This window comes from Mandrillus leucophaeus, unplaced genomic scaffold, assembly GCF_000951045.1.
Source record: "Mandrillus leucophaeus isolate KB7577 unplaced genomic scaffold, Mleu.le_1.0 Scaffold413, whole genome shotgun sequence".
Classification (NCBI taxonomy): domain Eukaryota; kingdom Metazoa; phylum Chordata; class Mammalia; order Primates; family Cercopithecidae; genus Mandrillus; species Mandrillus leucophaeus.
The window spans coordinates 1,007,242-1,023,170 of NW_012104399.1; the positions used below are offsets into that span (position 1 = coordinate 1,007,242).

The window sequence follows — 15,929 nt, forward strand, 5'->3', positions numbered from 1 at the left end:
TGTGTTAATAGGGACTTACTCAGGAAATGGCTGTTCATAGGGTGTAAAATTCACTGCGGTTTTGAAGCTGAGAAAAAATACCTTGAATCCTTTTGTAAGTTCTTTGGAAAATGGACAGATTCTTTTTTACTGATAACCTATATCATCACCAAAATGAACCCGTCTTATAATTGACTAGACCTGTTAATAAAATGTTACAGACTAATTTGAGAAATAATTATCGGGTGGGAGAAAAGGGCATTTACTAGAAAATCAAGTAAACTTTGTTGTCCTCAGGCATTTAATTGGAAGAATTGAGCAAAAAATTTGTTAATGTTTAGATTGGTTTATGTTCCTTTTTCTGACCACTGTTTCCTGCTAAAAAAAAAATAACTATTTGGCAAACTTTCTGTAACTCTCTTTATCTTTTCCTGTTTTATGTCTGTTGTCCCAGGCATTCTGATTACATATCCCAATCATGCTCCTTTTACATGTTAGTATCTAATATGGTGTCTTGTATTGTTTACTTGAAAATTGCCTATTGTTTATTAAATTCTGACAGGAAGACTCTTCTGTATAAATGTTTTTGGGTCTTAAGATCAGATTTCAAATCTGATCTTTCAAATCAAATGATCTTTCAAATCAAATGGTAGTACTTCGTGTCCCCTTCAGGGAAAGGATTTGTAAGATATTTATAAATTCAAGCATTCTTAAGGAATTTATTTAAATGGCTGCTAATTCTGCATTAGAAGCATGCCACTGACATTGATATGTAGTAAATTAAATTTAAGGATAAATCATCTCAAAGTATATTCTAGTAATCTTTAATTAGTTAAAAGTATCTTTTAATATTTATAAGTAAAACTAATTGCAGAAATGCTTAGAGATGAGTTTAGGCTACCTACCAATTTTTAAATTAAAACTTAATTTTTAGTCACTATAAATAAATTAGTAAACCTTTTAAAATATGAAGTTTTCTTACAATCACTTTGCATAATTGAATATCTCATTGTTACTTAGCTAATGCTTTGTGTCTCCCGTCTTTTTGTTTCTATTTTGGCTTAGTTTATTTCATTAATCTTTGGTGTAATAGACCTAAGCTGCCTTGTGTGGAAGGGAGAAGCTGCATGACTTGCTAGAAGTTTTACATGTGATGGAATTTAACCTCAGTTTATGTCTTTCCCTGCACAGTCCCTTCAGTCTGAATATGTTCATTACTAAGGCCTTGCCACTCCAGTGAAAGCCGTTCCTCTCTTAGACACAATTTCTTCATCTGGACGAGCAGTGGAGAGGGAAAGCAACTTCTTGCTGGAAGAATATCTCTGCCTTCTTACCTTAAATTAAAGAGAGCACTAAGATAACACCTTCAAGAGACTTGAAAACAGAAAACTGGTTAATGACTACTATAAATGCACTGAAACTATGTTTATGGAGATTTCCATACTTTTAAAGACAGTTTTAATGTTGAATTTGGTATTTTGAAGGGTTATTTTTAATGTATTTTGGTAATACATTTATTATATTTACATGTACAGTGTTACATTATATATGTATTGTGAACTTTAAAAGACTATTTTGATAAATTTATAAATATATAAAATTATGTAAAAACAAGACTATATTTTGATTTAGATTTTCCTGCTGTTTGCTACCAAAAATTTGTATTTTAAGTCTATTTAGTTTTAGTATGGTTTTGTCTCTAATGAATAAAGAATTCCTTCTTATTAAGAAGAAGTAAGGGAGAAAGTTTTTAGAAAGTGATTTTTATGCTCCCACTATAAATACAGCAGATCAGTTCATTCTTTTGGGAAGTCAGTTTAATTACACTGAGTTTATCCAAGTTTATCTCTACCAAGAGTATAATGGCATGGGATGACTTATTTAGGACAATTCCCTTTCCCATTGTTTTTGTTGCTGAGCCAATTTGAGTTAGTTTTGCATCCTGGGGGGCTTTAAAAAACTTAGCATGCAGTGGAAGATCAGAATTCACTGAATATTTCTTCTGAGAGCATGGTTTCATGGTTTTTCTCTATGAAGTGACTCAATATTCCAAATGTTTTTCTTTCCTTCCTTCTTTCAAAAGAGTTCTTAACCCAATTAGAATATCCTGCTTTGGGTACGAGGTTGTTGTTGCCTGTAATCACACATGGTTTGACATCAGTTTTAAATCAATGGAGAGAAAAAACTGAAAAAGATGCTGCTAAGTAGTTCTCTGTATTAAAGGAGATATTTTTAAAACAGGGTACAACCCCCTGCTGCACACGCTAGCATATCTGGAACCTAATATGAAAATGAAAGGACCCTTATAGGTACTCACAGCCCTTTCATGTAAGTATGATCTGATATTTAGGTCTTCAGAAACCCGTAGGTTTCATTTCTATGAGGAATCGAGGAGCCTTACATCCTGATATCCTTCCAGGCTGCTTAAGAATGGACTGCTTCGACACTGAAAGTGCTAGTGAAATGGATTCATATGAAGTGCTATTTACTCCCAACCATTGAGTTATTTATAATGTATTTATTGGGGGGGGTACCTTGAGTCTATTATATTATGCTTCATCAAAACATCTTGTTCATGTTTTATGTTTTTTAAAAAGGCATTTGAATGAATGTTTGACTCAGGTTTGTTAAATTAACCTTCAGTAACTGCAGTACCAAAAATTACACTCAACTGATAAAAAAATGAATTGTATGATTTAGGAATCAAAAACTAAAATAAGTGGAATTATGTATCTTTTCTAAAGTTGAAAAAGTAAAATATTTTATTATGAGTTATTGTAAAAAATTGGTTAATTGTATAGGAAGATGACAGTATTTTTTTCAAGTTATAAAAAGTAATTCAGATGACATTTGAGAAGTAGGGGAGAGGGAATCATGTTGACAGTTTTAGTTCTGTGAACACTAACTTGTGTGAAGCTATTAAAATGATTGTAAAGTTGACTACTGTAAATTTTCCATAATTATGTGTGTATATATGTCATATGTATGTACATGTATATGTCTTAAAATTACTTTACACATGTGCATACATAGACACACCAAGAAGTGGATGTATATAATATAGAAAGTATATAGCAAAGTAATTCTACTCTGATAATAAAAATTGTTTGACATGTATTTTGTTATGAATAGTTTATCTTCAAAAAGATATTTTGCTCTATTTTAAAGTGTAGAAGAATACACTGCTAATAAATAATAAAAGTTTTATGCAATCACTTATTCTTTGGCATTTATAATTTGGATTTTTGAGTTTTCAATGTACTGAAGTCTCTTTATAATTTTATTTTTGGTTCAGTGTGGTCGGTGCCTTGAGTGTTTCAAGATCTCTATTCTGGATTTGAGTTTATCTTTTATTGACTTTCTAGGTTGTGGCCATTGCCTGAAATACACGACAGTGAGCTCACAGAAACCTTACACTTTGAATTTCACAAAAATCATATAATGTTAGGTTCTTGCTTGCTTTCTCTTTTTTTTTTCTGTCAATAAAGACTGATCCTGAACAGTGTTTTGGGTCCTGCTTAGTTCTTTATGACTACTGATGACTATTGTATGATTGGTCATCAGTTTCTTTTGAAAAAGAATGATATTTTTCTTAAACAAGAAATTACAGAAATAAATCAGTTAGAACAAACCTCATACCTGTTGGATCTCTGCCCTGAAAAGTCAGCTTGGGAGGAAGAAGCTACACTATTTATTGGAGATATTTTATATAGTAAACTGGATCTCTCTGCATTATGATGTTTCTGAGGTTTTTTTTTTCTTTAATTTCTTTCTTTTTTTTTTTTTTTTTTAAGAATGCTTCTAGGGCCAAAAGTCCCCCAGAAGGTGCAAAGGAAAGGTTGTGGATGAGAAGGTAGTTTTACATTTGGCATTGGGAATCTGCAAATAGCTGTCCTCACAACATTGCATGAAACAATTGGGGTACCAAGGTTTTCATAGGACCACATCTTAAAGAAGGAGATTTCTTATGAATTAATGAACCTGTTTCACAGGGAAGAAGGAAATCTCTTTTTGTACAGATTGGGTTTTTATGAAAAAGGAAGTAAAAAAACAAATCAATTAGCTGGTTTCAACAGATTTCTCACCTATTGAGTTTACATGTTTCTTTTTTTATCCTCAGATGTAAAATGATTTATAAATCTCAAAACACACCTGGGAAGACTATCTATGTGATTCAAATATAGCAGGAACATGAATTTACCAACTATACACAAATGTATTTTGAAAGTTGTTTTTACTTCTATGCTTTCTTCAGTGACATGTTAAACCATTAATATGTTGAGTCTGATTAAACCAGTTGTTAGTATATAAGCTGAACAGGACTCCATGGGCTTCATGTCATATAAGAAGTCTGTACTCAATCCCAAAGTACCGTCATAACGCAGAGTCCCCTTTGCAACACTTAGCAAAGCAAGAATTTGGTCACTGTATGTCTCCTCAGAAGATTAATTAGGGACAATTCCAATTACAGAAGGATATAATTTACAGCAGAAAACTCCTTTATTTACACATAGGTTGCATAGGGTTGACAACTATGGCATATAATGGAAAGTAGAAAATAATTGTATTAAGTTATTTTGAGCTGAATTGAAATGTTAATATATTCCCACCCAGTTCCCTCTCTATGGATTGAATTATGATAATCATATCAAGAAGGAGAAAAATAGCTTTTCTCGAGAATTTTAAACTTTTTTTTGCTAAGTACAAGTAGAAACTTACGTTAAAAGACTAGTTTTAATGTGAAACGTATTTGGAACAGGTTTTAAGTGGACAAACATAAATTAGCTGACCTTTTCACTCTCCATGCCTTGTTTTAAGCTGCACGCCACCAAAATCAAAGTAAATCACATCACCACTTGGCGGTGTCTCCTTTGGTTCGAATCAAGTTGACCACATGTTTTTGAGAAGTTGTACTGCAAGTGAAGAATGGGGCATGGTAGTAACTGTAGAAATGACTCTGGCTGCAGATATTTACATTGAAACTTCAGATTTGGGGGTAGTAATCCATCAAATATATAGTCATCCCTCCATATCCATGGGGATTAGTTCCAGAACCTCTGTGGATACCCAAATCAGAGGATGTTCATGTCCCTTATATATAACGGTGTGGTATTTGCATATAACCTATGCACATCCTCCTGTATACTTTAAGTCATCTCTAGATTGCTTATAATGTCTAATACAATGTAATGCCACCTAAATCATTATTATATTGTTTAAGGAATAATGACAAGAAAAAATGTCTGTACATGTTCAGTATAGTAGAGATGCAATTATTTTTTTTTCCCCTGAATATTTTTTATCCCTGATCGGTTGAATCTATGGATGTGGAACCTATGGATATGGATGGCCAGTGGTATTTTGTTTATTTGTATTATGGCTGTCTTCCAAAAGGATCTGAAGTGGCTTCATAGAACCAAGCAAGTGTACCATAGGGAGAGTAAATAGGGGCTTTGGACATTGAATTTCGAGGCAACTGACACTGAGACTTGAAGCTGAAGTAAAGCGGCCTCTCAGACATCATAGGAGATCTGTCCTTTCTTTCCAGACTGGGCGCATTTACGCCACACACGCACTTTTAGGCAATTCCAGGACTCTTCATTGGCACTCACTTTACTCAATTTTTAAGAAAAGATTATCTCCAAGTGAGACTGCCATTCTTGATATTCAGATCCCCAAAAATAATTATGTCGAGTATGTGGAAGGACAAAATTGGGACCAGAGATCAGATTACTATGAGAATCCATCTATCTACCTACCTACTACTCTCCTACCAACCTACCATATAACTGGGCTTTACTAGAGCTAATGTAAGTGTAACATATGCTTTTTTATATTGGGAAGTTAAATAAAACTTGGAAGACACAGGGTCCCACAGACTTGGGAAGAAAGGAGCTGGTCTTTGTGAAAAACCCAAAAATGAATAAAACGGTGGAGGAGAGGGAGCCATTTTTCTAAAATCTAGGTTCCTTACAGGTAGAGAGACATTTTGTTTTAAATGGAAAAACATAAATTGGATACCATACTTCAACAAGCATGTTCCAGGCAGTTTTATCAACTCTGGAGAGAGGTCACCAGTTAGCTTTTCAAGCAGCTTGGGGTTGTAAAGTAATGTAGCATCTGCCGAGTGTGACCAGCAGGATTGGAAAGGTAGGCCTAGCTTTTTCTGATTTGAGGTTTTGTGTAATATTCACTTCCTCTTTCTCCCTTCTCCACTTTTCATACCAATGTGTTTCACAAGCATGGCCGCCAATCCTAGACTTTTCCTGCTGCTTCAGGTCCAGCTGGTAGCTTATTTTACCTTTTTGGTGCCTTCAATGACCAGCGACTAAATGGCCAGGCACCACGTCAAATGACAACACTGCAGGAACTATACAGCTAACATCTGTTAGCAGAGACACTGGTGGCAAAATCCCTGGGCTCAAACGGTCTCGTTATCACATCCGCATAGAGCACCAGCCCTGGAGTTCTCTTTCTCTCTTTTGCTCTGGAGGGTGAATCAGAGATGCTGGCCCTGAGATGGCTGCCCTGTCATGACAAGAAGTGGGACTGCTGAGTGCAACCTTGAAAATCTACTAAGCTGACAAACTGTGACTTTACTTTGATCTATTTTAAAGTCAAATCTGTTGGGGCAAATTATCCTTAATTAAGGATTTCTGTTTAAGTGACAAGTAGTTAGGATGGTTAATTTTTAAGGTAAACCAAAAGAGGAAAAGTTCACTCATCTGGTCTGGAGGAGAGATGAAAGTCAGTTACTAAGTCAGGATCTAATTATTTATCTAATTAGCAAAGCCCTGTGTATTGGGGGCCCCTAAGAGCATTCCCAGTTTTGATAATTTGCTAAGAAGGACTCACAGGACCCAACGTATGGTTATACCCACAAGCTAAGATTTATCACAGTCAAAAGAATACAAAGCAAAATCAGCAAAGGGAAAAGGCACATGGGGTGAAATCTGGAGGAAGCCGAGCACCAGCTTCCACGAGTCCTCTCCCAGTGGAGTCGCACAGGACACACTTAATTCCCCCATTAGGGAGGTGTGACACGTGTGAAGCATTTTCTACCAAAGAAGTTCATTGGAGACTCAGCATCCTCGGTTTCTACTGCTGGCTGGTCACATGGGCAGCCTTTGTAGAGCATGATCAAAATTCCAGACGCCCAGAAGGAAAGCAGGTATTCCACATAAACCATATTGTTTACACAGTTGAGGTGCAATGAACTACACCTATCATTCAGAGGAAGTTTTATATCAGTGTAGGCGGAACCGTTTACCAGTCAAGTTCTCAGGCACAAGTCAAAGACAACCTTGCAAGCAAGCCATTCACAAGACAGTCTCAGGCCTGATTTTTAAATACTTTTCTGTACACCCTAGATCACAGCCAACTAATTTCGTAGGAACTAAAACCCATTTAAATTAATGTGCAGTTTTCCCTCAGGCTGTGGACGCAAAACCTGTGTTTTTAGAAAACTTGTTTGTGGAGGGAAGAGTTGTGATCTAGGAGACGGGAACTCTATCTTTTGGGACTCTAGTGTTCCAGATGGGCCAGAGCTCTGGTTTCTGTTTTGTTTTCGAATGGATAAATTTGGAAGTGGTGCAGCTTTCCATTATAGAACACTCTACTGGCCACAGTAAACCTGCTGTCTACAATATTCCAACCTCTTTGTAGACCCGATGTCTACAATATTCCAACCTCTTTCAGGCCAAACGAGTAGGAGAAACTCACCAACTCATATTTGCTGTAAGAGATAAACTAGTCTCAAAATTTTGCTCTCAATATCTATGCCACTTCCCTGTTATTTATGAGTAAAAGAAATAAAAGTGTAAGTTAATGCAGTTTTTAAAATACTGCAATTTAAAGACAAAGAAAAAAAGAATAGTAAAAATTAAAGCTAAAAAATAATGATTGCAAAAGGTAGGCAACAGAGGCTTTTAAAATGATAAACTTAAAACAATATAAATTAAAATGATACAACATTTATAGAAATGAATATATCTTAGGGCAATAAGAAGATAGCATATAGGTTACTTACAGATTCGTAGCACTTTAGTACCTTGTTTGGCCTACAGTAATTGAATAATTAAAGTTACCCCGAAGGCTTAACAGCTTTTGAAAGTCTACAGATGCCAAGCTGTCAATCTAAGTGGGATCATTTTGAGCTGACAAAATGTCTTGCTCGTAGGCCTTGTCCTTAGACTCTTCTGCCTGGGGATTTTGGGTCACAAAACGAGTCCAGGGTAGCTCACTCTTGGGATTAGGCTAAATGGAAGGCCTGTGGGCATCTGTAACTTTCTCTGCACATATATCTCTCTTGCTTTGGAATGTTTTAAACTTTTAATTATTTTTTATGTTTTATTTTTAAAAAACCAAGTTTTTAAAAATGTGTTCTTACCTTTTAAGTCACCTTCTTAAATATTTTCACATGCCACATTAAATCAACCCTCTCAGCATCAGCTTGCTTTCCACCTTCTTCAGGAAGCCTTTCTCACTCTGGGTTTGGCAAAGTATAATTTTTTTTTTTCGCTCACTAAGCGGTGACATCCTTAATTAGGGTTGTGTGCCTTTTATTACTGTAACCCACGTAACTGAAACATAATAAGCACAGGTTAGGCCTTTTTTAAAATTCCACTTTGTATTTCTTTTCACATTTTATCTGAGTTCTTCAGAAATGGTTACATAGATTCATTTTCTTGAGTGGAGCTCTGGCGATTACATCTAGAGTTCTGACTGAAATCTGGTTTGGGACCGCGTCCTACGGGGAGCAGAACTTTGAACAAGCTGTATTGGGAAAGATTCGGGGAGGTTTCTTGGGCTACTGCCTCTGGTGGGGGACATTGCTGGTTCCGAAAAAATTGAGACAGCAGGAAGGGAATAAAGTACAATAACTCATATTTAGCCACACAGATTGGAAAGTTGACTGTGGATTGATATTCAGTCCCTCATTCAGCAACGTTTATTGAAAGGCTGCTGTGGAGCAACAGACACAAAGTTAAAACCGTTGTGCTGAAGTTCACAGTTTTCTGAGGAACACAGACAGGAAATGGAGGAAATAGAGAGTTGTTCACCAGATATAAAGTTACAGATAGCTACAAGACAGATACATTCTAGATATCTGCTGTACAACCTAGTGCCTGTAGATAACAATACAGTGCCGGCCGTGAACTTAAAAATTTGTTAAGAAGGTAGCTTTCACATGAAGTATTCTTACCAAAATAAAAGTGTGTTTCCTCCACAAGGAAACATTTGGAGATAATGGATATCTTGATCACCTTGATTGTGGTGATAGTATCACAGGTACTTGCATCTACAAACTAATTGAATCTTATAGATTAAATATACATAGTTTTATTATACATCAATCATTCCTCAATAAAGCTGTAGAAATCTGTACAAATAGGAAGGGATAACACATTTATGGTACTTCCAATGAAACACGAGATGTCAGTATTCTCCATTTACATCTATAAATTCACCATAGTCACAATAAAAATTCCAGAGAGTTTTCTGGGAAAAAAAAAATGGTGCCCAGGCTCTATTCCAGACCAATTAAATCAAAACTTGGGCCATGGGGCCTACGACTTATTTTTAATTTTTTTTTAAAGCTTCCAGAGTTATTCCTGATGCACAGTAGGAAAAAGAACCACTATACAGAGAAAAGGAGACTCAAATTATTTGTTTTAGTTCTTCTTCTTCTTCTTCTTCTTCTTCTTCTTCTTCTTCTTCTTCTTCTTCTTCTTCTTCTTCTTCTTCTTCTTCTTCTTCTTCTTCTTCCCTTCTTCTTCTTCTTCTTCTTCTTCTTCTTCTTCTTCTTCTTCTTCTTCTTCTTCTTCTTCTTCTTCTTCTTCCTCCTCCTCCTCTTCCTCTTCCTCTTCCTCTCCTTCTCCTTCTCCTTCTCCTTCTCCTTCTCCTTCCTTAAATACTTTCATGTCATTTAAAGGTAGGGGCAGTCAAACTTTCCAACCATTTAACATTGTCTCTTCAGGATTCCTCCCTGCACCCCCATCCCTGGGGAACTCTTAGACAATAAAATAAGATTTTTAATTCTTCAGGATAGCTTTTAAAAATTGAGATTTATGTTGAGAAATAATAGGCTAAATAGTCTTCACTCGTCTATCAGTTAATATCCTGCTCAAGGGATAGTAGGAACTGTGGGGAATACAAATAAATGGAACAAGGATGAGAAGGTGTCTTCCCCATGCCTTCATCCATATCTTCAAGGAGCTCACAACCCACTTGGGGAAATGCCATAATCACGTATTCGCTGGTGTTTTTCTATTGTGAGAGAAACCCAACATTAACTGGTGTAGGCCACAAGCGTATGGAACCCAATAAATGGTAAGTGCCTGGGCCTCAGGTACAGCTGGAACCAGGAGCTCCAAATTAGCAGAAACATCCTATCTCATGAAAACATGGATGCCAACAGCGGCCACATCTTTGCAACTTAGGGTTCAGTCACCAAGGACATTGGCCTGACTGTCAGCCCTGAACCCTCACCAACGGGAAGTGACTCATAATCACCTCTGGACCTGCAAATTATAGCTGGGGTGGGGTGGGGAGTTTGAATGGCTGAGCTCATAAGAGAACAGGGAACTCCCTTTGAAATCAAGTGAAAGATAATTGTTTTCTGACCCATAGGGGTTCTGATTTAAAAAAAATGCGATGAAGGGGTTTGCTGGGCAGACAAAACAACTATCTACCATACATGCAGCATAGCAAGACAGAGATATTCCAGGACAGCACTGGCAAACAGTATGGTACAGAGTAATGGCGAAATGAATGGTGCAAACTATTGCATTTTCCCACCTGAAAAAGAACCCTAAACCTTACGAGCGGCTTCTACTCAGAGTTGGGTCTGTGTACGCACAATCTGACTTCCCACGACATGAGGGGTGTGGAGGTGATTAGGATGAAATGAGGGGTGTTTAACACACAGAGAATCACTGCTACTCCACACCCCAACAAGCTGCAAGCACAGGGAGTTTAGTTTGGTTTATGCTGTTTGTGTATCTAAGAGATGTCTGATAAGCAGCAGAAATGGATGATGACTGTAGCTCTGAAATTCCATGGCAGGGGCTTCTAACACATATTTGGCCATTGCTTTCACTGAGTCTCAGAGGGTTGTGCCCAGTATCCAGAGAAGGATTTCAAAATTTGCAAGGACTATAGCTGAGAGAGGGGTTTCTGGAAATTGAGAGTGCCAATTTGCTCTGAAGCCAGGAGCAAATATGCTATTTCTGAGATGCAGGAAATAGAAGTAGTTTTTTTTTTTTTCACCATCAATGATGACCTCAGTGATGTAGAAACAGGATGTTAGCTCCTGGTTTTGTTGTTTCTTAATATAATTTTGACTCTAAAATTTCATGAACAATATCTTAGATATTTCTTAGTTATGTTGTGATTTTGTCAATGCTGCTTAACTCTAACTCAGGATGATAATTGTGGCTATTTGCTTAAAAATGTATGATCTTTTTTTCATATCAGTGTTATATGTGAGAGAACACACACACACACACACACACACACACACACCCCTCTTTAATATGAATTTGATGTCCTCACGTAAATTACATGAAATAATTCCTAAATGCTTGAAAACACAAAACCCTCCTCATCTAGTTCCTATCTCAATCAGACAAATATATTAAAGCAGATTCAAAAAATAAACTATACTAAACTTCTTACTGGAAAAAAGTCACTTCTGGAAAGAGACCAAGCCAAAGTAATTTTAGCTCAAATTGGTTTTCCTGGAAAAACTGGAAACGTAGTCCTGAAAAGAAATGTCTTGGCAGCTTTACAAATCAACACTCAAAAACTAACAAGAGCAGCCTAAATATCCTTCACTTCAATGATTCTCAAATACTAGCATGGAAAGAATCTTGTTTAACAAAAAAGCTTGTTAAAATTCAGATTCTGGAACCCAGCCTGCAGATCTATCTAAACAAGACCTGAGTTGTTTAAGTAGAGAAGATTTGAAGATCACAGCTTAATTAACTCAGAAAAGATCAATGTAGAAATTCATAAATTAATAGGATAGAACAAGGGATTGTGTTTGGGAAACTATGTCCTAGCTCACTTCAATAGAGCCATCTGTCTTAGTGTTGTGGGATCACCTGGTACAAGGCCTAACTCCATCATTTTGTGTGTGACTTTGGGTAAATAGTTCACTGTCTTTGGGTTTCAATTTTCTTTCCAATAAAATGTGATCAGATAATGCCTTAGTCTGTTTGGGGTGCTATAGCAAAATACCATAAATTGGGTAGCTTATAAGCAACAGATTTTGTTTTTCTCACAGTCCCGGAGGCTGAGAAGTTCAAAACTAAGGCATCAGCAGATTTGGTATCTAGTGAGGGTTTTGTGGTTCATAGACAGTACCTTCTAGCTATGACCTCACATGGAAGAACGGGCTATCTAGCTCTCTGGAGTTTCTTTTATAAAGCCACTAATCCATTAACGAGGGCTCTGCCCTCATGACTTAATCACCCCTCAAAGGTTCCCATCTCCTAATACCATCACCTTAGGGGGTAGGATGTTAACATACGAATTTTTGAGGGACATAAGTATTCAGATACAATATCAATCGTTCTTAATCTTTTCGAGATTACAAACTGCTTTGAGAAACCAATAAAATTATTCAATCTTTTCTCCAGAAAAATGCACAAATACACATTTTGCACCTAAATTTGGGAGGGTCACAGCTCCCTTAAAATGCTTTGTGAACTTCATATGACAGACAGTGACTCTTGGAAGGGAAAAATGGGGTTTATCTGAATCTGTGTTTTATAAGCCCCCTGTCCAATTCAGATTTGTCCTTGTTGAGGAGTCTTGTCACTTTTTATCCTCTACTCCTTGCCCTATGTTAGGAATCACCGTTGTCACTAATATGTACAACACACTTAGAGTGCAACACACTTAGAGTGCAACACGCTTAAAGTAATGTGGCCACTTTGGGAAGCTGAAGACTCCTCCAAGGTAGGTGACGTTATCACCATTTTACAAGTGAGAAAACTGAGGTCTGTAAAAGTGAAATAGCTTGCCCAGGTCACATGGCTAATAACAAGCAGGCCCTGGATTTGACCCTGACCCTTTAACTTCCATGGCAGGGTTTCTCAGTCTTGGCACTGTTGCCATTTTGACTTGGATAATTCTTTATTGTGAGGGTGCTGTCCTGTGCAGACATCGTGAGATGCTCAGCAACATCTTTGGCTTCTACCCGTTAGACACCAATAGCACTCCTCACCCAAATTTTGAAAACACAAAATGTCTCTAGAAATTGCCAAATGTATGCTTGGGGGAAAAAATCACCCCCATCTGAGAACCACTGCTGTGTGGTGTAGTCCCTGATACCACTACCATCGTGAGCTGCTGCTGCTGCTGAAATGAGGCTGTCGAACCTCTGAAGTCTCGTAGGGCAGGAGAAGGCTGAAAACCACCATTACAAGGTTTTGTATATATCAGGCAAAGAATTTCAGGATGAAATACGCTATGTTATTGCAGCTTCATCATTCTATAAATTCATAATTTCAAAAAGCTCCACCTCTAGGGTTTCTTGTGATGGTGAATGCTCACGTGCAGCTGAATTACTCTCAAATCTGGCTATAAAACAGCATAGAGATGTTGTTCCTTTGGAAAACGTAGAGTTGAAACAGGCCCGTATCAACATAATTCTCAGTTGTGTAATATCTGAGAGAGCAAGATCTAAAGAAATAAGCTGGGGTTAGAAATGGGATTTTAGACAGTCTCAGTGTTGTGCTTACCGAGGTTGCTCTGTGACTTCGCTAACAGCACAGAGGGGAGGAAGGCAACAGGAAATCAGCCTCTTTTCACTGCTGCTACATACCCTTCGTTTCCCAAAGTATGTGAGACAGCTGCTATATCATGTTTTGGTGGATCATGAAATTCAGTACCAGGAAAGTCCACACTGGATCCTGTCAGGATCAGGTATGAGGTTCTGTGACGTGTTTTCAACAAACACTCTGTTTAAAAATAATCTGTTAGCATAAACCAGGAGGATGTGGTTACATGAAGCTTTTGAAGTGTTTTAGAAAAATAAATACAATGCTCTGTGGCATGACTCTACTAATGTGAGTTGTATCTCTTGAGAAAGATAATTGAGGTTGAAATCTTGATCTCACGTATAAAGGTTCCCAAGGGAAATATTCAGTCGGCACATGATTAAATATTTACAACATGTTATGTACTCTAATCAAAAAGAGAGCCTTGCCCTTGACCAGCTTACCGCTTGAAGAGGGGACACTCAATGCCAGAGAAGTCAGACCATGGCAGTGATACACTCAGGGGCGTTGGGGGCACACAGGCTAGGCAATCTGGTCATCAGCTTTAGTCTGTTTTCTGTTGTTTCCAACAGAATACCTAAAACTGGATAATGTATAAAGAAAAGAAATTTATTTCTTACAGTTATGGAGACTAAGTTCAAAGTCGAGGAGGGGCTACATCTCGCAAGGGCCTTTTGTTGGTGGGGACTCTCTGCAGACTCCTGAGGTAGTGCAGGCCATCACATGGTGAAGGGGTTAAGTATGTCAGTTTAGGTCTCTCTTCCTCTTATAAAGCCACCGATCCCCCTCCCACGATAACTCATTCATCCATTAACCCATTAATCCATGAATCCATGAATGGACTAATTCATTCACGAGGGCAGAGCCTTCATAACCCAATCCCCTCTTAAAGGCCCCACCTCTCAATATAGCTGCATTGGGGATTAAGCTTCAACATGAGTTTTGGAGAGGACAAACGTTCAAACCATGGCACTGGGATCAAGACAGACTCCTTTGGAGGTGAAGTCTAAGCTCGGGCATGGAAGCTGAGTAGGACTAGCTGGGCAAAAGTGGGAGCACATGTGTAGGGGCAGAGAGGCAGCCACAGGGCGAGATGCTGTCAACAAAGATGCCTGGATGGGAAAGAGGAGAGACTGGGACACACTCAGGGATTGCAAGTGGCTGCAGCAGAGTGACAGGAGGGAGGGATGGGGCAGAGAGGTCATGTGGGAACATATGCAGGGCTGTTTCAAGGCTTCTGCCGACCTGGATACTTTTGGAGACCCCATTATACAATATATTAAACATATTAAAATACACCCCAATTCCACGTAAGTAATTTATACATAATGATGACTTTAATTGCAGGTGACTATTTAATAACATATTAATTTTTTTAAAGTTTTCCTTTTGTATTTCAGAGCCAGTAATTTTTTTCCAAATAGCAGTCATTTTAAAAGGGTCTTGTAAAGCTGGTAGACTCTAGGCACTGTGCTTAAAACAAATGATAAAACAGACTTGGTTTTTGTGCCATAAGCCTGCAAATTGCATCTGTCTGCCCCAGTATCCAGTCTCATTTTCCCTGCTCTCTGGAGTTTTAGCAGGGCATGTGATCTTTTGGCTGGACAATTCATTCCTAGTTTCTTTTGCAGCAAGGAGCAGCCATGAGACCAAAGTTTTGACTGTGGAGATGTGTGCAGAAGTGATGTTTGGAATTTTCAGGTCACATTCTTAAAAAGGAAGCTGGTTGCCCTCCCTTCGCCTTTCTCCATTCCTGTGGGCTGGAATGTGGGTGTAGCAGTGGTGAAATAACTTCAGCCGTGTAGACAGGCAAAACATCAGTGTGCATCAAAGTCACCTGGAGGGCTTGTTAAAACACCGATCTCTGGACACCATCTCCAGAATTTCTGATTCAGGGGGTCGGAGCCATTTCTAACAAATTCCCAAGTGATGCTGCTGCTGATCAGGGAACACACTTTGAAGACTAGTGCCCTAGGGGATGATGGAGTGGCAACAGAGGAGACACCTGGGTTTCTAGATTATCTTGTAGGGTAGATCTGCTTTCCTTTTTTAAAATTAATTAATTAATTTATTTTTATTATACTTTAAGTTCTAGGGTATATGTGCACAACATGCAGGTTTGTTACATATGTATACATGTGCCATGTTGGTGTGCTGCAC

The 15,929-nt window shown here is 37.8% G+C and overlaps 1 protein-coding gene across 1 annotated transcript in view; it reads left to right on the forward strand.

Moving 5' to 3' along the window:
• The window catches only part of CDC14A (cell division cycle 14A), a 180,290-nt gene extending 177,098 nt beyond the window's left edge, over window positions 1-3,192 (forward strand). The window contains exon 16 of the mRNA XM_011992531.1: window positions 1,171-3,192. Within this exon, the coding sequence (XP_011847921.1) occupies window positions 1,171-1,200 (30 nt within the window). The 3' untranslated portion in view covers window positions 1,201-3,192. The remainder of the gene's footprint in view (window positions 1-1,170) is intronic.
• Window positions 3,193-15,929: the final 12,737 nt, after the last annotated feature.